General features: G+C 42.2%; 1 protein-coding gene across 3 annotated transcripts in view; it reads right to left on the bottom strand.

Annotated features, from left to right (window-relative positions):
- The window catches only part of PDPN (podoplanin), a 30,508-nt gene extending 10,374 nt beyond the window's left edge, over positions 1-20,134 (bottom strand). For all 3 annotated transcript variants that reach the window (XM_056123145.1, XM_056123146.1, XM_056123147.1), the window contains exon 1: positions 20,008-20,134. In XM_056123145.1, coding sequence (XP_055979120.1) covers positions 20,008-20,074 — 67 coding nt within the window. In that variant the 5' untranslated portion in view covers positions 20,075-20,134. The remainder of the gene's footprint in view (positions 1-20,007) is intronic.
- Positions 20,135-21,641: the final 1,507 nt, after the last annotated feature.

Raw genomic sequence — 21,641 nt, 5'->3', positions numbered from 1 at the left:
TTGCTGTACCTTTGGCACATCAATGGCCTTCTCCACTGGGGGTGGGTGGGTAAGGGAATGGAAACTAGAAATACAAAAAGAATAAAGCATCCACCCCTTTCTTCAAGCACAACTGATTTGGGCTGGATGGAACATTTACACCCTCCTTTTAAATAATCAGTCATATTTTCATTGGAGCCATTTCATATGACAAATTGAAGTCAGTAAAATACCATCTAGATCTGGAACAACTCTAAATTAACGTCACCTGGAATGATTTTGGAAAATACTCATTTGCAGAATTTATATAAATAAATCTTTAAATCATAATGCCTAAAAGCAGAGTCACTGTCTTTTAAAAAAAAATCAAGATTTTTCTTTTTGATTTATTTATTTATTTATTTTGGCCAAAGGAAGGGCAGAGACCACACTTGGCAGTGCTCAGGCCTTACTCCTGACTCTGTGCTCAGGGATTACTCCTGGTTGAGCTTGGGGACCATAGGTAGTATCAGGCATCAAACTTGGGTTGACCACAAAGTAAGAAAAGCATCCTACATTTTTTTAAAGTTGTTCACAAAAATTTATTACATTCAACATTCCAACACCAATCTCACCACCATTACACCATCCCACCACCATTATTTTGAATTTTCCCAACCACTATCCAAGCCTGTTCCAATAGCAGTCCCTAAATAATTGATTGTGCATTACTTCTTATGAATAATTCACTAAAAGTGATCAAAAAAGGTTTTCTTAAAAGAAAGTGTGTGGAGGTCTCACCCGGGAGCCATTAAACCTCTGTCTAAGAGATTTCTAACATATTGTTACAGGTTGAGCCTGTGTGCTACAATTTTTTAATTGAGATTGGTTGCCTTCTAACTTTACATCCCATCCAATGTAGTGTGCTACTACTGTTACATCAGTGGTATAGAATATGAGATGTTGCATTCTCCAGGAATTCTAAAAATTTAAGTAAGGTGATACAACTGGAGTTAAATTTTTAACTGGATGATGACTTTTGGTTCTGGAGACATCTCTGCAGCTTGTTGATCTCTTCTGAGATTTACTTGTGAGTCTTTGGATCTTGGCTAGTTAATGAGCTTATATGGTGCCAAAGGCAGTTCCTGGGCATGACTCCAGGATCCCTAAGAACTGAGGGATGCAGGGACGTTGCCCATCCTCAGATCTGTGAGAGCCTGGAGATTTCAGTCACAAAACCAAACATCCTACTTTTTGTGCTGTCTTTCTGGCCCCAAGACCTCTATTTATTTAATTTTGAAACTGAAACATATGTACATGATTAAAACCACTAGTTGTGACCAGATAATAGAATTCAAGTTCTCATTTTTGAGTTGAGTGGGTTCGTGTCTTCAAGGATAATATTCAAGAGAATCATTGAGAGATTTATAAATGAGACCCCACTCTCCTGTTCCTGGCTTTCCCCCTTTAATGTTGGCTGAGTTAGACTGTTGTGCCAATGACTTTCAGAGGAATAGCAAATGGGTGGAGGGTGATAACAGACTGAATTCAACAACTGGGATAGAACAGATTATAGCCCTTTCTTCTTCAACCTCTGTTGTTATCTGAAACAAGCATGACCAAGCCCATACATCATCTCAACTCATGAAAAATAGCCCTTTTCACAATTTTAAAATCTGACTCATTGGCCACATGCTTCCTTCCCAAACTCAAGAGCAGTCCTGAAATTCCATGATCAAATACAGTTGCAAAATATAGCATCCCAGAAGCAAGAGGGAGTGAGGTGCTTGGACACACCTTAGTGAAACTCAGAGCAGAGATTTATATTTCAGCAATGCTCAACTGAGCAAACCCGTCCTTGCTTTCATTATTTTATCTTTTCCTAGGCTTAGGCCAGTCAAAGGCTTAGCTAATAAATATTTAATTAAAACTTCTTTGCTTATGCCTAGAGGGAGAAAAACCTCTAGAATAAATTCACAGGTCTTATGAGCATTGTCTTTGTATCTGGAGTCCTAATCCACTGCTGCCGATCAATAGCTTTGGGGGATCTTTGAAGCATATGCATTTATTCTTTAGCTGGGGTGAAAAGAGACTGTCATAGTTAGTAATCAAATACCATAGTGCCTGCAAATGATTTTGTCTCTCCTCCTGGCCATTTGCTGGCCTGGAGGGTGTGTTCAGCTCTCACAAGGATTTATAACTCCATAGTATAGACAAAAGTTGAATGCATTGATCTAGTTCAAAGAGAAAAAAAAATCCTTTCGCTAGAGAGGTAATGCTTATTTTTTTTAAAATAAGAAAAGAAAATAAACTAAGTATCCCAGTTTCCTTTTCTCCTCTTCTGGATTGAACATAGTTAACAAATCATCAGTGAAGCAAACACTTTTCTGGAGTGGTTTAGAAAATTGCTTACTGAGTATCACCCTTAACTTTAAGAAACAAAACTACCCTGGCTTTAAGAAAAAAGAAATATCCAGTACTGAATGAAGGAGATTTGAATTCTTTCATAGAAAGTTCAGTTCATTGAAAGCGTAACTTGATAAAAATTCCTCCTTGTTCTTTTCTGCTCTTGGCCCACAGAGCTAAGTACTAAAATCGCCCTGAATAGACAAAGGGTGTTTTATGAATGACATTCATGATTAAGATGCATGTCTTTTGTCTTAATGTCCTGGCTTTCTTTTTACTTCATGGGAAAGTTGATCTTTAACAAGAGGTCTTCAATTGTCCCTCTTATTATTTTGGCAGAAGGCTTTCCCCAGTGAAGACTTCCTAGGAGCCCAGCTGCCGAGTTTCCAGCCAGCATTTTACATCTTTTGCCACTGAATGGTGAAATTCAAATCATGTATTGATGCCTTTGCTCTCCAATACTTATTATTCCCCCTAAAATGGTTGTGCCTGCGTGCACGTGCACACACACACACACAGACACACACACACGCAAACACACACACTCTCTCTCTCTCATCTGCTTAAATAAGTACATAGTGATGAGCCCACAATAATAATGCCTGTTCTGAATCAGTGTGCCCTCAGGCTCACATGAACACCTTTTCCTGCCACACCCAAACAGCCTCACCCTGCTTATGGTCAGAACCAATGGAAGTTTCCAAATATATCAACAACTCATGCATTTACTTGGAAGATTTTTTTGTGTGTGTGTCATTCTTAAAAAAAAAAGACTAAAATTTATGTTACCTATGAGAAGACAAGGTGCTACATCAATTTAATGCTTTTAAGATTGAGAACAAATAACTGAGGAGATATTTATTTAGATGAATGTGCTAGTTCTGAAGTGCTTTTATCGCTGCATTAAGTCCTAACATCATTAAAAACATTATTCTAGTTTATATGCACTTATGGGATGTTATTTTTTGACATATTTTCTAGAATTGAGATGCAAAAAAAATCACAGTTATTGTAACTGTTTTGTAGTACATATACATTCTTGATAAAAATCTTCTGAACAAGTCTTTCTTCTGTTGGTTTTATTTACATTCTTTGTCTGGTAAGCTATTACAACTGTTTGTAGACCATCCCAGATGATATTCTTTTGTGACCATTTTTATCATAATATTCAACTTTTTATAGTTTTATAACTACTCTCTATAACTTAAAGATATATTCTTTGGAATAGACATCGCAAACATTTTTTTTTACGTGTGGTGAACTATACTATTTAAGTTGTTTTGTATTTTTGAAGTCATACTTACCAAACATAGCTCAATAAATGTTTGTATTCCTTGATATTTTATGATGGTTTTCTTCTACGACAGTAGTATTTCTATTTATCCTGTTTATTTTGAAGTATTATGCAAAATGAAAATACAATTTGGTATTCCCCCAAAGATAAGGAGGTTGTTTCAATAAATTCTCTTCTCTCCACTGTTTCAAAACTAGCTCTTATCAAGACAAATGTCTTCCTTAAGTCTGGGTCATGGGGGAATACTGTAAAGACCTGGGCACTGCTGACTGCCCACCCCACAGCACTCTGTTCACCTCAGCCTCTTTCTGGAATAGATCCTCTAAATCTACACTCTTTTCAGCATTAGTTCCCTTTTCTGCCATGGATCAGCTGACCTCTGATAAGTTAACTCAGGACTAAAAAGGTTACTAGGTAAAAATGGAGTGGAAGATCAGGGAGATAGTGCAGTGAACTGAGCACACACTTTGCATGCAGGAGACACAGGTTCAATCCCCAGAACCTGGACACCATCAGGAGCATCCCCCAAGCACAGATCAGAGTAGCCCCTGGGCAGTGCTGAGTCTGTGTGTGTGTGTGTGTGTGTGTGAGAGAGAGAGAGAGAGAGAGAGAGAGAGAGAGAGAGAGAGAGAGAGAGAGAAACCTAAAGAAAACAGGATATGGAGAGAAACAGAGAGAGAGAGGGAGAGAGAGGGAGAGAGAGGGAGAGAGAGAGAGAGAGAGAGAGAGAGAGAGAGAGAGAGAGAGAGAGAGAAGCGTGCTACTCTGAAGGAAATTCACAGAGGTCTTTCCAAGTTTTAGATTCTACTTAGCAAAAAGGTGACATTTGCTCATCAATGAAGGTTTTACCTGGTGTCTTCTGCCCGACTTACTGGAAAACAGCTCCACAGGTAGGTTTCACTGGCATAACTGTTCTCAGTCACTTATCAGATGAGAAAAAGGAGGCTGGCAAAGGTCTCTCCTTGACCAAACTTAGGTAGGCTGTTTTTGTTTTCATTTTTTAAAGTAAAATAGTTTTATTAAGAGAAAGGTAGGCTGTTTTGACCTTTTTCCTCTTTTGGTTTCTGGGCCATACCTGGTGGTTCTGAGGTCCTGACTCAGTGCTTTGGGATCATCCTAGAGCAGCTCAGGGGACCATATATAGGGTGCTGGGCATCAAATCCAGATCAGTAATGTGTAAGGCCAGCATCCTACCCAGTGTACGATCACTCTGGCCCCATGTTTTGAACCCCTTCTCAACAAGGCCATATCCTTGAACTTCTAAGTCCACGCCCACAGTGAACAGTTTCTGCAAAATTTCTGCTATGTCAGTTTAGAGAAAATCCTCCAGCTTCTAATATCTGATCTAATTCCTCAGCTACCACCTTGATATCTCAGCCTTTGGCAAGAATCCACCTATTCTTAATGTCTCCTTTTCCTACTGGTCTGTCCTTACCCCGTCACCTGATCCTTAGCTACAAAAATCCTCATTACCCTTGCTGAATTCAGTTGAGCTCACTCTTTCCTATGCTGATAGTACTAAAGTCTTCCACCTATTTTTAACAAGTGGCAGAATCTATTTTCCTTTAACAGGAGCAGAAGTTAAATGATGAGGCAAGTTCTCATGGTTGGTAAGCAGACACAAAGTCAAACACTTGGCTGACTCAACTGGGTGCCCCCAAAGCACTTTGTACCTCCGGGACAGCTGTGGGCAGAAATACTGCCTCCCTCCCTGCTTCTGACATCCTCCCTCTTCACCCCTATCCTCATCCTGTCTTAAGTTATAACACCAGAGGTCAGAACCACTGCTTCCTCTAGCGTCTCATCTTCTGTTGTGAAATCCCATCTTGTTAAACTCTTCTAGTCTAATAACTGAGTGATCAAAACTTTGACATCCTCAAATAAGCTCCTTTCAGAACTGGGCTTTCAGAAGAGGCAGATGAGAAGGAAGTGGATTTTCTTTACCGAAGTGTACACCTCTGAGCTACAACTCTCCTTTTGGCTCTGAGAGTTAAGGCAGCAGCAAAGACCAAGACTTCTCAAACCTTGCATAGAGAGATCTATCTCCTCACATTTGCATTTGTTGTAAAAATATCTGCTGTTTACCTACTATGTGCTCAGCCCATATAGGGCGCTGGAGACAGAGAAGAGAGCAAGCCGAGGTCTCTATTTGCAAGGACTTGAGTAGCGGCTACTGTTAAGAGTGTGTGAGACTCCAACAAGCAAACAAGGAACATCTTATCCCCTTCAGATCTTTGCTGAAAGGGTGCTTTCTTCAGGAGTTACCTCCCCATCACAGAAATCTGCACGCAAATCTCCCACACTCCCACATTTCTGCCATACACACGTATTAGAACCCATGAGGTTGTGTTTCCAATCCTGGGTTACTCCATCACAACAGAAATGCAACAAAGACCATTTTATCTCAATATTCCCATTGCCAGGCTGGAGCCATAGCACAGTGGTGGGTCGTTTGCCTTGTACGCAGCCGACCTGGGTTCGGTTCCTTCGCCCCTTTCAGAGAGCCCAGCAAGCCACCGAGAATATCCTGCCCGCACGGCAGAGCCTGGCAAGGTACCTGTGGCGTATTTGAGCTCCCTGTGGCGTATTCGATATTCCAAAAACAGTAACAAGTCTCACAATGGAGACGTTCCTGGGCCCGCTCGAGCAAATGGATGAACAATGGGAGGACAGTGACAGTGACAGTGACATCCCCATTGCCAAAGATAGGATCACATAGATGACACACTCAGTGAGCAATGGCTGAATAAATGAGTTACCTCCAGACAGGAGAAGAGCTGGATCTAAACAACTTGGGAGTCAGAATGAGCTGCTCAGGAAAGGGACAAAATAGGACAATGTGGAAGGTGAATGTTCTGGAACTCTGTGAGTGAAGGAAGATGCCAGTATTAGTAGATGCAGGGAGATAGTTTGGACATTTCCATAGTCCAAGCAGATGGGGCTGCCATGTGAAGGGATAGGTAATGACTCAGAGAATCTGAAATTGTTACCCACCAGCAATCAGAATAAATAGAAGGCCTCAGAGCTAAGAACAAGCTTTATCACAGTGACCACACTGATGATAAACACTTCAGGTATGAATGAAGGTACTGAGTAAAGTAAGATGTTGCTGCATCATTTCCTGAGTTTCTCCTTGTGTTGAATGAGGTGTTGAATGTTGATGACCTACACAGGTCCCTAAAAAGAATGTTAGGGAGTCGAGTTTCTGATTCCCTCTCCACCCATCCATGATGCGGAAATTTCCTTCTTTTTTGCTGATCTGAAACCTCATAATCAAACAACTTGGGCAGTGTTTTCTCTTGAAAGGGTAGAGTTGATTTTAAAAATAACAAAGTCACAAGCTGAGTTACTCTTGGAGTTAAAAAAAAATGTCTGGGGTGTCAGCCAATAGACCAAGGCTGTCTTTCCCGCTGCAGGGTGTGCTCTAGCATCCTGGGTTGCCCCAGCATCTTAATGTGCCTTTGAAGCTGGATGAGCACATGGTGATGGAATGACTTGCAGTCAGAGAGAATTACAACACTCTTTCTTTCCCGTAATGGCATTCCAGCTTCTTCCCCTGAAGAAGAAACTGGAGATTAACAATTAACTTTAGTGTGTCCCCTCCCAATTTCATTTGGAATGAAACAATAGTTTTAGAGGGAAGTCAAAGCACTTGGAAAACAAAACTAAAATTCCTGCTTCTGCTTCTTTGCCCAGACACAGACCTTTGCAAATTATTTTCCTCTCACAATCTCAATACATGCTCAGAAGTCTGAAAATAAACATACCTCAATTTGTACCACCAAATTCCAACATTTTCGAAGGCTCTGCCGACCACAGGCCATGATCACTGAGATGCTCAGATCTTCATAGAGGCCTTCACCTCAGTTCAAAGAAACCCCAGTTTAAGCTGTTTGATGGCGTTCCCTTCCTTGCCGTGATGTGGCTTTTCACAACCAGGAGGAAGGTGTTAGGACTGTACTTTTATTCACCACACCTTTGAGTGACTCCACAAGTCTGATAGGCCACCTCTTTGCTTGATCTTGTGTGGAATCTTTCTTTGAAAAATTATAAAGCGTGAGCTAACCCCACACTGTGTGCTGGAGCCTCAATTCCTGGTAGACTCTGGATTCTGGTTAATATGATCACTGATGTGGCTAAAAGGTTTGTCTGCACATACCCTTTCTGTGGGTCGTGGTACGTTGATTTATGAATCAAAAGGTTGGTCTTGAAAAGACCACACAACTTTGGAGGTCCCTGTCCTCAGTCTACCTCTGACACACACAGTCTCTTAATTGCTCCCCCCACCCCCCAGGTAAATGCCTAAGGCCCATGAGTTCATAATTCCAATGTCTGGCAACATACATGGTTAGTACTTTTTGTAGGGTCTCCTAAGAGTTCTCAGTGCACAAACCCTAGAGATACTTAACCAGGATTCTTGGGCAGTGCTTAACAAGGTCACCCCAGTGGAACCTAGAGAGGACCATGTTGTGCTGGGAACTAAATCCAAAGTCTCTACACACCACGCACGTGCTCCCAGGTCATCTCTCTTGGTCACTGTAATAAGCACTTACATAGTTTGCTGACTTATTTGAACACTTTACACTCAGGTGGGAACTTTATTTAGGGGGGCAGGGGAGTTGCTCAGGGGGTACTCATGGTGATGCTTGGGTGCAACCCTATGTGGTACCGGGGATGGAACCAGAGTCAGTCACAGAGTCAGTATGTGGTGCATTACCCCTTGGGCTCTCTCTCCAGCCCTGGGAACTTTATTTTGAGTTTTCTTAGTGTAACAGTCCTGCCACTGATAGCTACACTGTACCCAGACTTGTTGGACACCTTTCCCTGATGAAAAGAGAACAAATTCCTCTCAGGGTTGAACTCTGATGAGAGGATAAGCCCATATAACCAGCAAGTGATCATGTAATAATTATTCAGAGTCTGTCACTTGCAACCACCGTGCACACAGCCTTCACGTGGGCTCTCTGCAGTTCCCACTCGTAATCCTCTCTTCTCCATAAAGGGATGAAGTAGGATTGAAGCTGCTATGACTAAATGCCAAGGGAATTGCAGAATTCAGCCCATCACTACCAATATCAACCCTTCTACTCTTCTACCTGGCAAAGGTAGAGTTCCTCTCCTCCCAGCACTACCTCAAGGTGCCAGGAGAGAGTAATCTCTCTAAAACTAATATGAGGCCCGATAACCCTGGCATATGTGATTTTGTTCATACTAGCACTTAGAAGCTTCTTGAAGGTGACATCCCATCCATCTCAGTCACTGTCAGAATCTTTGATACATGAAGGAATCGATAAATGAGTATTCACAGTCAGTTGTCACAAGAATGAATCAACTTATCTGCACAGCCCCAACCACAAACAGGACTCAGAATGCTTAAATGCTTAAAACAGGACTCAGAATGCTTAAAATTTGAAACTAGATGGTTGGTTATAATCTCAGCAGATTATAATACTGAACCTGGGAAGATGTCTGTCCCCAGAATATTTTCAGTGAAAAGAGAAAATGAGTCCAAAGGCAGAAATCAATACCTCTGTAATAACTTTTATGAAACCTAGCTGGGGCCAGAGTCTTCCATGAAGACTTTATTGGAAGGATCAGTTAGTATGCAGATAACCAAATGAATAAAGCTTTCTTCATAAATGCTGCCCTGGGGGTGAGAGATAGTACAGGTATTTACTAGGTTTGCCATGCAAACAGCTGACCCTGGTTCGATCCCCAGTATAACATATGGTCCTCTGAGAACCACCAGGAGTAATTTATGAGCACAGAGCCAGGAAGAAATTCTGAGCACTACTAGTTATAGCACCCCCTTGCCTCTCTGCCCCCCCCCAAAGTGCTGTTTAAGAGTGTAGAATCTTGGGGCTAGAGCAATAGCACAGAGGGTAGGGCATTTGCCTTGCATGTAGCTGACCTGGGTTTGATCCCCAGCATCCAGTATGGTCCCCTGAGCACCGCCAGGAGTAATTCCTGAGTGAATGAGCCAAGAGAAACTTCTGTGCATCACTGGGTGTGACTCAAAAAGCAGAAAAAAAAGAGTGTAGTATCTTGAGAAGGATTTGTGGGGGCGGGTTGCATGTGGTGTTTGGGAAACACTAGTGATCTGCTTGGAAATAGAGTTTGATTCACTCAGACCGTCAGCTGAGTGGCTTCTGGTTTTGCAAGAGTGAAAAGAGAAACCCCCTTAGAATTGTGACCTCACTATCCACCCAAGCAGCTGTGGACAGCCCAGCCGTGAGCCCAGGAGGATGAGGCTCTGCAGGAATGTGCAGAATGTGGCTATGTTTCCCCTAGCTGCCCTTGGCCTTGATCCGAAGCCTGGTTTGGGAGTCTGACGTGTGCTTTGATAGGTTTTAAAAACTGATAATTGTCCCAAGATAGAAGTATTTATTCTGACCTCTTAGCCATGTTTTCCTCTTTGTTTTTAATAAATTTGAATATATTTAAAATAGAGTGATAAGAACAGTCAATAAAATCTTGAGAAAGAGCAAACAGGGGAACTCATACTTCGCAGTTTCAAAATCTACTACCAAACTACAGTCATTGAGATTGTGTTGTACCAGTATAAGGGTAGAGGTGTAGATCAATGAAATTGATTTGTGAGTTGAGAAATAAATGCATACACAATATACAACTAATTTTTAAAAGTTTTTTTGTTTCTGTTTAGGGGCCACACCCAGCAATGCTCAGGGGTTACTCCTGGCTCTGTGCTAAGGAATCATTCTTGGAGGTGCTCAGGAAACCATATGGGAGGCTGGGGATTGAACTCAGGTTCAATCATGCAAGGCAAATGCCCTACCTAGTCTCTCTAGTCCCTCAACTGATTTTTTTTTTTTTTTGCTTTTTGGGTCACACCCGGTGATGCACAGGGGTTATTCCTGGCTTTGCACTCAGGAATTACTTCTGGAGGTGCTCAGGGGACCATATGGGATGCTGGTAATCAAACCCGGGTCAGTCGCTTACAAGGCAAATGCCCTACCCGCTGTGTTTTGCTCCAGCCCCCCTCAACTGATTTTTTAAAAATAAAAATTATTTTCTACAAAAGTACAGGACAATTGTATAGATAGACAGCCACAAGCAAAAGGATGAAGTTAGATCTTCACTTCACACTACATGTAAATTAACTCCAGGGGTTGGAGAAAGCTCAACAGGCAGAGTAAATGCATTCCATACAGAAGAAGGGGGTTTGATCCCTGACATTGTGTGGTCCTCTTGGACACTACCAGGAGGGACCCTGGAGCACTGAGTCTGGAGTGGTCCCTGAACACTACCTGCTATGATCCAAAACAGCAACAACAAAAAAATTAAGTCCAAATGAATCAGAAAATAATGTAAGAATTAAAATGTAATTTTAATTGCATTTTACTTTAATTACAATTACATTGGGAGGCAATGAATAAATCTTATTACCTTGGATTAGGAAATTTATTCTTAGATATGACAACAATAGTCTAAATAAATGTATGTGCTTCAGTGAACATTATGAAGAAATTAAAAAGGAGGCTGATAACAATAAGGGGAAATATTTGTAATTCACATGCCTGAAAAAGGTTTAGTATACAGAACAAATAACTCAATAAAGAAAATATAACTCAATTTTAAATGAGAAAGACAATTTTAATGAGAAAGGATTTGAATAGAAATGTCTCCAAAGAAAATACATAATTGGCCAACAGTCACATGAAAGGATGCCCAACTTCATTAGGGAAAGAAAAATGGAAACTAAAATGACATACCATTTCAGACTCATTAGTGAGGCTCCTATCAAAAATGAGAAAATACTAAGTTTTGATGAGTACTAGACAAATTGGAACCTTTTGCATTGTTGATAGGAATGAAGATGGTTCAGCCTCTTAGTAAAATAGCTTCCCTGTTCCTCAAAAAGTTAAACATAGAGCTAACACTTGATCCAGAAATTCTACTCATAAATTTATACTTAATATTTGCATATAAATGTTCAGAGAAGTAATATTTATAATTGGAATGGAATATTTATAATTGGAAACAACCCACACATCCATCAATAGTGAGTAGATAAACAAAATGTGGCATACAATAAGCTACTATTTAGTCATAAAAAATATGAAGTTCTGACATATGCTACAATATGTATGGACCATGCAAACAGGTATGAAGTCAAACTTTAAAGGTCCCATAGTGCCAAATTCCATTTGTATGAAATATCTAGAGTAGGTAAAACCACAGTGAAAGGAAAAATGGGGGAGGAGTAAAGGGAGCAACTGCTTAATGGTTTGGTTTGGGGAGAAGTACTAATAAAAATGTCATTTTAGGGACTGGGCCTCCCCCACCCCAGCTCCCCAGTTTTCCAGCAGCTTGACAGTCACACCTACAAACTGTCCCTGGAGACATATAATCTCATCAATGGCCAAGATCCAGAGACTCAGAAATAAAGCTCCCAGATGAGAGCGATATAGAACGTCCTGGAGCATGTGGCCACATTCACGGCTGCGGGACCTCTTATACTCTAGCCCACTGATGTACCAAAAGTAGCAAACATTTGTTAGGGTTTAACATACATTTTGGTAATCTCTTATACAAGGGCTTAAATGGCTCCAGGATGAAATACAACAATCTTCACACACTTTCCTCTTATTGTGGTGGGAAAGTGCACAGTGGTGAGATTGGTGTTTGAATATGATCTGTAATGAACTATTGTGAACAACTTTATAAACATAAAATAAAATTTCAAAAGATGTCATTGTAAAAAAATGAACACTGATAAAGTGATAAAGGCTGAATAATTTTAACTATACTTAAAACATCAGAGAACTGTTTACTTTAAAAGTATTAATTTTGAGGAAAGGAGGCACATGCCTCCCAATCCAGGCACCTCATATAGTCTCCTGAGCTCCACCAAGAGTGATCCCTGAGTATAGAGCCAGGAGTAAGCTCTGTGCACTGCCAGGTGTGGCCCACAAACAAACAAACAAAAAATTAGTTTTGTATATAAATTTCATATCTACCAGAACCTTTTTCAATGCAGTGATGAATGCTTTAGGAAGTGAATAATGAGAAATCAGAAAATCAGGAAAGAATAAGAAGAAAACAGGAAATACTGAGCTGCATGTCATACTGCCCCTTATTCACAAACATCTGACTTCATTCCTCACTTCTTCTATCATCTCCATTTTTCTGTCACCTTGAGCCTCTTCTATTTTTTATTCTATTGAATCACCATGACATACAAAACTTTCATGACTGAGTTTTAGTCATACAATGATCACACACCCATCCCTCCACCAGTTTGCACATTTTCCACCACCAATGTCCCCAGTATCCCTCCTGCTACCTCAATTCATTCCACTCCCTGCCTTTTTGGCAATCACCTTCCTTCTTTCTCTCTCCTTTTGGGCATCACAGTTTGCAATACAGATACTTAGAGGCTATCATGTTCCTGACCCTCTTTTTGATTTTATAAATGAGGTTTAAAACCCTTCTTGGTTTTATAAATGAGGTTTAATCTGGTAATAGTAATAGCACTGTAGCACTATCCACCCGTTGTTCATAGATTTGCTCGAGCAGGTCCAGTAATGTCTCCATTGTGAGACTCGTTGTTATTGTGTTTGGCATATCAAATACGTCATGGATAGCTTGCCAGGCTTTGCCGTGCAGGCGAGATACTCTCAGTAGCTTGCCAGGCTCTTTGACAGTAATAACATTAAATTTTTCTCTGACAACCACTGCTCATTAATCACCCCACTCTGGTTTTATGTTATTGCCTAGAGGTAAGGATTCGCATCTACAACCCAATTTGGGTACATTCTCCTTGTTTTCTTGCTTCTCTCTAGGCCCACTTCAACTTGCCTCCACCCCCTATACTGGACAACCATTAAAACTTATTCTACGTACACTACTGACTGCCTAATTTCCATCAATTTGTTCAAGAAATCTCTCCTGTCTGGATTACTCTTCTCTGCCACCATGTCCAACTAACTGTACCAGTTTTTCATAGCCAAGATCAAGTCCCATCTTCTCCATGAGGCTTTTACTAGCTTCCAAAGACCACAAAAATACCATCTCTAGCTCCTATCGGTAGATAATTGAGTGTGTGCAACTCAAAATGTGCTATGCTCTCGTATGTTGTTTGGTCTAAATATTCCACACCTCTTTTTTTGTTTCTCTTAGTGAGCTGTGAGTCCAAGTTGTGCATCCTTTTTAAAACGTCAAGGTTTTTAATATGATGTTTTATAGAAAAAAATGTTTATTAATTAAATGTGTATTGAGGTATCATAGGTTACTATACTGTTGAGGTCATTTTCTATCTGAAGATTTTTAAGGGGGCAGAAACTGTGCCTAATTCCTACCTCTTGCCATCTTAATCTTCAACTGGAATGATCTATAAAAAAATAGCAATTGATTTTACTTCTATAAGAGATACTTGAAGAACTCAGCTGTTTGACTTTTCTGTGAGTCCCTATCTTGATACCAAGCATAGCAAGCTGTTTGGTCACATGGCTAAAAGTTTAGACTCAGAATTGGCTGCCAGGATCCAAATGTTACCTGTTTTCTGTGAGCAATTTACAGAATCTCTTTAAGCCTATTTACTTGCCTTTAATATATAAATATTCCTATCATAGAGTTTCGTTGTTTGGCTTAAATGAAAAATCTTAGGACATACCTAGTAAATTATAAAACTGTTATTACTTTTATTAAGTTTTTTTAATTTGCAGCAGCCACTGCTGTTATTAAAATAACCCATCCAGAATCTAGTCCCCTTAGCTTTATACATACAGAAAATTAATTTACTATTAGTGACCCATCTCATAAACTAAACTCACAGGAAACTAGAAAAACTTATTTTGGCATAGAAAATAGTTTTCAAATGTGAGATACATATAATATATGTATATATAAATATATGTGTGTGTGTGTACATACATACATTTGCTCTTCAAGCAAGTTTTCAAGAGTGAAATTGAAATATCTGGGATTCTGTTTACAAAAGCAAAGAAACATTACTTCTAGATGATGATAAAGCAAGTATCCCTGATCTACCCTAGACCAACTTTGATTTCTTTTTGCTTGTTTTTGGGCCATACCTGGTAGTGCTCAGAGTTTATTACTGGTTCTGTGCTCAGGGATCACTCCTGTAGGGGTTTGGGGAACCAGATGGGTTGCCAAGAATTGAACCTGAGCTGGCTATGTGCAAGGCACGCATCATACCTGCTGTACTATCTCTCCAACCCCAGAACCACTTTGATTTTGATCAAAATACCTACAGCCACCTGATATGACACCTTACATACTCCTAGCAATTTGTCTTGCCTAATTATCTCGTTCTTACTTCGGACAACCTGGCAGACTACCGAATGTAACCTGCTCACACGGAAGAGTCTGGCAAACTCCCTGTGGCATACCCAATATGCCAAATACCAGATGATGATAAAGCAATGATGGGTCTCATTCTTCTAACCCTGAATGAACCTTGAATATGGCACTTTTTAAAAGCTCAGGGCTAGGACAAAGGAGACATTACTGGTGCCTGCTTGAGGCAATCGACGAACAACAGAATGATGGTGATCATGAATGCCACCATGGCTAGTTACTCATTAAATATTTGTTAAGTAAATGAATTCCTTGGAAAATGCAGACCAAATCTCATTAAATCCTTATTCCTTTCTCCCCCCATTTCTATATTCTAGACAAACTGTCTCCTCTCATCTTTGGGCAGGACATTCTGCAAAGCAGAATCATAGTTTTGCTTATATTAGTTTATATTCTTCCATATGGTGATTCCAAGATAAATTTGTGAAGATGTTCCATTTATGTTACACACTTTTCTTGTGTAGCACTTCTGGCACCTTCTCTACTTAACTGACATTCCCTGGTAAGCTATCAACATTAACAATGTTTAACAATGGCAATTATTACTCCACTGTGCCTTAGTAATTCTACTTCCTAGGTAATGGGCAGTGCCTCCTGAAATACCATAATCTTTTTGGTTGGTTTGGTATTTGGGTGTTGATTTTTTTTTCTCCTTGCACATCATTTAGTGTTGCCTGATTTCTCAGTTTTTAGCTCCTCAGTCTGTTGACCAGGCTTGTAGGTTTCACCGTTTGGTTTGATTTCTGGTTTCCTGTTTATTTGTTGGTTTGGGGGTCACATAGTGCTGAGAGCTTAGTCCCGGCTCTGAGTTCAGAGATTATTCCTGGCAAGGCTCAGGGACCAGATGCAGTGCTAGGGATTGAATTTGAGTAGTCTGCATGCAAGGCAGATGTTTTACTGCTATACTATTTCTTTCACTCTGAATTGAGCTTGATTCTCTAGCCCTACCCCTAGACTCTAAGGACAAACCCATCTCTTTTGAATAATTCTCCCAGGCAAAAGCACTGGGTCAGAATAAATGGCAGAGAAGCCTGCTCTTTCCAAGAGTTGAAGCTAAAGGGAAAACTTGTCATCACAGGCTGGATAGGTAGGCTCTGGGGTGACACATGGAAGGAAACAGTCACCTCGTTTTCCTGCCTTGTTTGAATCTGGCAGAATTCCAGTTGGTCCCTCACCTGCCTCCGTCTCATTGCCCTTGGATATAATTATGATTCACTATATTTTTCCAAATAGTTTTATGAAATCATAAGGGAAAGGACTACTCAAAAATACAATTAAGAGTTGCTTTATGACTTGCTCATTTCTGTGGGACTTCTAAAACCTTTCTCCGTACTGTACACTCCATCCCTCGATCATTTCATTTCTTTTTCAAACAAAAATCATACTCTCACTGGATTGGAGGATAAGTTTTAGGGTGACAGAAATAGCCAGACCTCCTCAAAGGCCTTGATACTTTTTAGATTCAAGGAACCTATTTAGATTCCCAAAGTAAGTTTCATAAGGAAGAGCAATATTCCATACTGGGTTTCCTCTCTGCCTCTGCCTCAGCCTTTGTCTTTCTCTCTTGTTCTCCCCCATATTTCAACAAGCTGTAACCTGGTGTACCAGTTCTCAGAAGCCAGAAATATGACAAATATTCAGATAAGCCCGTGGAATTTAAAGCATGGGTCTACTGCTTTAGTGATCAGGATTCCAGAGCCTGCTTTACAATGTTAGGTGTGGCTTTCTTAAAAGTGCATCTGGCTCAGTGCAGTTAGCATCAAACACAGGGAAGATGCTAAACCATTATTAGAGAACCATTTAATACATCAAACTTGAATGTACTGTGACATTCCAATTCTTCGAAGAATATTGTGAGACTTAATGTAACGGACATTTAATACCTTAAACATTTTATTTTCCTGTTTAAGGGGATTAAGAAGTTAGCCTTTTGTGTCTGTGTGACAATGTAATGTAATGAACAGAACCTGGCGTTTGGCATGAGATTAATCTTTTGAGTCCAAATTCTGGCATATCTTGAAGATTATAATGTGTATTTAGAGTGTTGTGATAAATAACAGTGCCATCCCTAACACATGGTTGTGTCTGAGAATGGAAGGAAGAAGTGTCCTTCCTATTCAGCCTGATTCGTGTTGTCACACCAGGATTGGGGTTGAGGGGAGGGTTCTACAACATACTACAGAAGCATGTGGGTGCTGCTCTTTTTAGAGGCCAGAGAAAGGGAGATGAGACCCTGTACTTTGGCTGAGTCAGTGTTGAACTCCTCACGTCCCAAATAATTTTTCACTTCCCATGCATGGGTCCTTTTAAAAAACATATTTGCTCTACATGAAATGCTGTTCTGGATCTCATACACTGGTGTAAAGGCTGGATCTTCCTTCCTAACACAGACCCATTTGTTTTTTTCAAACGCCGGGGAGATGCCTGATGTCCAACAAAAAAACTCTGTAACTCACGAAGACGTCAGGGCCGGCCTTTCTCACTGGCAAAAGTTTCGGGGAAATCACAGGGAAATTTGTTCACCACATGATTAATCCTGAGTGGATTGGTCCCGGAAAGCACATGTGGGTTTTCAGCAAGCAGCAGCCTGCAGCAATTCTTAGACTAAACTCTCCAACTGAGAGGCCGAGAAATACATGTTTTGGATAAAAGTTCAGAGTGAAGGTGGGGCCTGAAAATCGTGGAAAATACCAGATGTGGGGACAACAGAGATCCTTTGAATCCACTAACATGCAAACTGACAACACAGGGGCTGAATTATAAAACCGAACTAGATTCTAATGCTAGATGAGAGAAACCCAGCGGGGTGTCCTATCCTCTGAGAAAGATAATAAAATTCATCACCATAATTACCCTCAACCTCACTCCTCAACAAGGGCTGACAGTAATTCAGCTCAATAAAGTTATTCATCCATATTCAAGTCACCTCACTCATTAATCCTCAGACAAAACCTCTTCTGGGCCTCAGCTTCTTGCCAGCAATCCAGCAACTCAGTATCCACACCCAGCCAGCACCCAGCGGGCCCTCTCCCCACTGGGTGTGGCTTCTTTCTTCAGCAATGCAGTTACCAGGAAAAATCTGCTCTTGCTGGAGAAGGCTGATTCCTCAGATCCCACTGCTCTTAAAGGAGGGATCTCTGTCTTTTGTGAACTGCCTTCATTCAGGTAAGATAGCTAGTGCTTCCCTGGGAGAAAGCAGAGGGAGTTCACCCTCACCCCACCCCCACTCCTACCCTTACTGGTGGCTGTCCATCCTTAGCAGGACTCGGATATGGCCCAATTTGCCTGCCTCCCACATCTTGCATGGGCAAGCACAGAACCATGTTATTTGCACATCGCCTCGCCAAAAAGGAAATGTAACCGAAACACAGAATTGTAGGATGGCCCGGGAAAGAGAAGTTCCAAAGATAGGACTACCACAAATAGTCCACAGTCTCTAAAATGAGTTCTCTTCGAAAGCAGACAGCCCAGAGCAGAGTCGTATAGATCGTTTCCTTGAAGGGAAGAGGTGGGGGTGGGTGATGGGTGGGTAGGTCTTGGCTAGGAATGAGAGAAGCTCAGGTTTGAGTCACGCCTCCCTCAAACCGCTCCCTCCAAGAATTCTTCAGGCACTCTTTGGATCCTGAGTGTTCTAAGAGTTTACCTTTTACAGCACAACTTAGCAACCTCTAATTCCAAAGATCACTAGTGAACTTACAATTCCTTCAACCAAGACAGGGAGAGCTCAGCTTTTATTTCACTTGGTTTGTTTGCACCCTACAGATTTAACATTCTTTTTAAAAAGCAAAAAACAAATAGGAAGTTTCTAGCAATTATATGGGGCAAGTTTGTTGACACTGTTTATCAACAGTTTAGATGATGGTTAGCACCTTTTTGCAAGATAGGAACATTGTGCGAAAAGTCTTTTTAAAATGAAAATATGTGCTTCTTTTCAGAAGTACTGTTTTTACATACTACAGTGCAGCGCAAACATAGCTTTCATAGATACTGGGAAGTCAAATACTCATGAACATGAGTTGCGGTGATATTCGCTTCATTAGCTGTGCTTCTGAAACCTGACCTGAGATGTCTCTGAGATGTGCGTGATTCAGTGAGAAACCACTAAATCACTCCACACATTTGTTTTGGCCCAGGGAGTACAAGGCAAGCTATCGCTGTGTCTTTGGGAACTTAACAGTCTGTTGGGGGGAAATAAAACTAATGAAAAACTCAAGGAAAGAAATTTTAAAACATGGACCCAAGTTCATGGACACCATCCACCCAGCACACTGAGCAAAAAAGAGACCAGGGAAAAGTGAAGAATAAAAAAGGAGGGGGGATGGGAAGGATGTAGTTGACCAGCAAACAACTATGTGGATGCAGTCAAGATCAGATCATACAGCCAAAACTTAGGGAATCAGCAGCCCCCAATCAACTTACACCTCAAAGTTCCCAAACATTCTCTAGAACTTCATGCTCCCCAGGCGTTCCTCCCGAAACACAGTCCTGCTAGGCAGGATCTCTGAGGTCTCTTCCAGTCCTGGCTCCAACCCACCAATCCGGAAAGTCGCATTCCACGCCCGATTTCTCCCAAGGCCATGTGGCAAGCTCTGGTACACAGAGGAGCAGCAGAGGCCAAGACCTGTTTGGGGAAGCGCCTAGCTGCGCACCTTCTTCCAACTCCTCTCACTTGGAAGCAGAACAAGTGTAGCAGGTGGGCTGCTCCCTGGAGGACGGACCCCTCTCCCCCCGCCCTACTCCAGACTGTTTCTCTGGGGGTTTGGACTCCTGCTGGCCCTTTAGCTCAGCTGATTCCTCGGGATCTGGCATCAGCTAAGCTGCTGGCCCTTCTCCCTCTGCCCTGGAGAGCGCGCACACACATACACACAAGCGCACACACATACTGGCACGTACATACCCTCAGTTCCCCTCTGCTGTCCTGGGCAACTTCAAATGCCAAGCCTGGCATTTTCAGCAAGCCGGGGCTCGCTCCAGCACCCGGAGGGAGCCGTTCAGCTCGCTCTTACCTCCTTCGGCCGCGATCCAGAGCGATGCGCTTCCCAAAAACAAGAGCAGAACTGGTCCCTTCCACATCGTCTTAGTTGATTTCTTCTCCGGGGCTCGTCTCTGGGCAGTGGGGGGGTGAGGGGAAGACGAAGAAGTCTTTTACCACGAACCCTCTGCTAGCCGAGTGTTGAAGAGGGGTGGGGAGGGGGGAGCTGGAATGCGGGGCGCAAAAGCCTTAGCGCGGGAGGGCGCCCCACTCTCGCTCGGTCCGCGGGAGCCGGAGGGGAGCGAACTTGGCAGTTGGGAACTTTGCGCGCTGGTGGAGTGGGCATTTATCTTGGCCGAGGAGGAGGGCGGGGAGCGCGGGCTGTAAGGTGGTCTCAGTCCTGGGCCCCTAGGACCGCCCTCTGCCTCTGTTTGGCCAGCGCCAAAACGATGACCTCAGGCCAGGTTTAAAGTTACAGGGCCGCAGCTGCGGGGGCTGCCAGGGCTTGCGGAGGCCGCCCGCCCCAGGCAGAATTGGCAGGGATACTGTCCCCCAGCTGGACTGGGGGGAGGGGAGGGGTGTGGCAGGCAGTCAACGGTTTATTATCCCCCCTCCCTCCAATTTTAAACTTTATTATCGTGTTTTAAGAGTAAGGCATAAGTCTACCGGTTTTTTTTTTCTTGGTTGGAGAAGCAAAGTGTGACTTGTGTGGCCGCAAGCATCCCAGCACCAGATTGTGCTTGTAAATATTGAATTGGATGGCTTCAAAACAAAACCAGTCCACCGAGCAGCGGTCCTCCTCTGGGTGGGCGGGAAGAGGCCGGTGTGAAGTCAAGGGTGTTTTGCCCTGGTGAGGATTGGGGGCTGCCTGAGAGGGTGTCCTGGCTGGTAGCTCGGCAGACCTCAGGGCCCAGGCAGTTTAGGGGAAAAGCCCAACTCCAGACCCGCCTGATTTGGGGCATCTAAAGGCAGGGTCAGGACAGTCGAGTGCTCTGGACATCAGAATGCTCCCAGCTCAGGCTCCCAGCTCAGGCTCAGGCCCTTGAAGCCTCTGGTTGGGTTCCCTAACATGCACTTTATCTGTTTAAAGTAATCTCTGCTCTCAGAGAGATATTAACAAGGAGACACTTTTCTTCTCTTTTCTTTCTTCTTCTTCTTCTTTTTTTTTTTTTTTGTTTACCTCAGTTCCTTCTGAACCACTGGAATGTAAGGGTTTTTGTTTTTTTTTTTTGAAGACCTGAGGAGGTGACCTTCTTTTTTTCCACTCCCCAAATGCCACAAATTCCAACAGAGGATAGAACCTGAGGGTCAATACCTCATTCTAGAGTGAATGCTCATTTTCAGTGTCATAGTCCTGACTCCGACTCTACGTTTGCTTCGGAATAAGATTCTTGTGTTTGCGAGGTTCAGACTCCTGGATTTCACCCCCACTCACTCCATGAGTCACGTTGGGAATTCCTATTTTAGGCCAGTGTCCCTGGACAGGGAGGCACAGGTAGTCAGCCTTACTCCTGGCAGTGCTTTTCCAACAACTGCCTGTGAGAGCACCTGGGGTGCTGTTGAAATGTAAGCTGGCAGCTAGAGACTCAGCCTGAGGGAGAGCTTCCATTTCTAAAGATCTAGGAGGTACTGTATTAGTTGTAAGAGAAAGGCTCAGCTCCCACAGAA

Source organism: Sorex fumeus, unplaced genomic scaffold, assembly GCF_029834395.1.
Source record: "Sorex fumeus unplaced genomic scaffold, SorFum_2.1 ptg000047l, whole genome shotgun sequence".
Lineage (NCBI taxonomy): Eukaryota > Metazoa > Chordata > Mammalia > Eulipotyphla > Soricidae > Sorex > Sorex fumeus.
The sequence above is the reverse complement of the archived record's forward strand: the minus strand, read 5'-3'. Positions and strand labels throughout refer to the sequence as shown.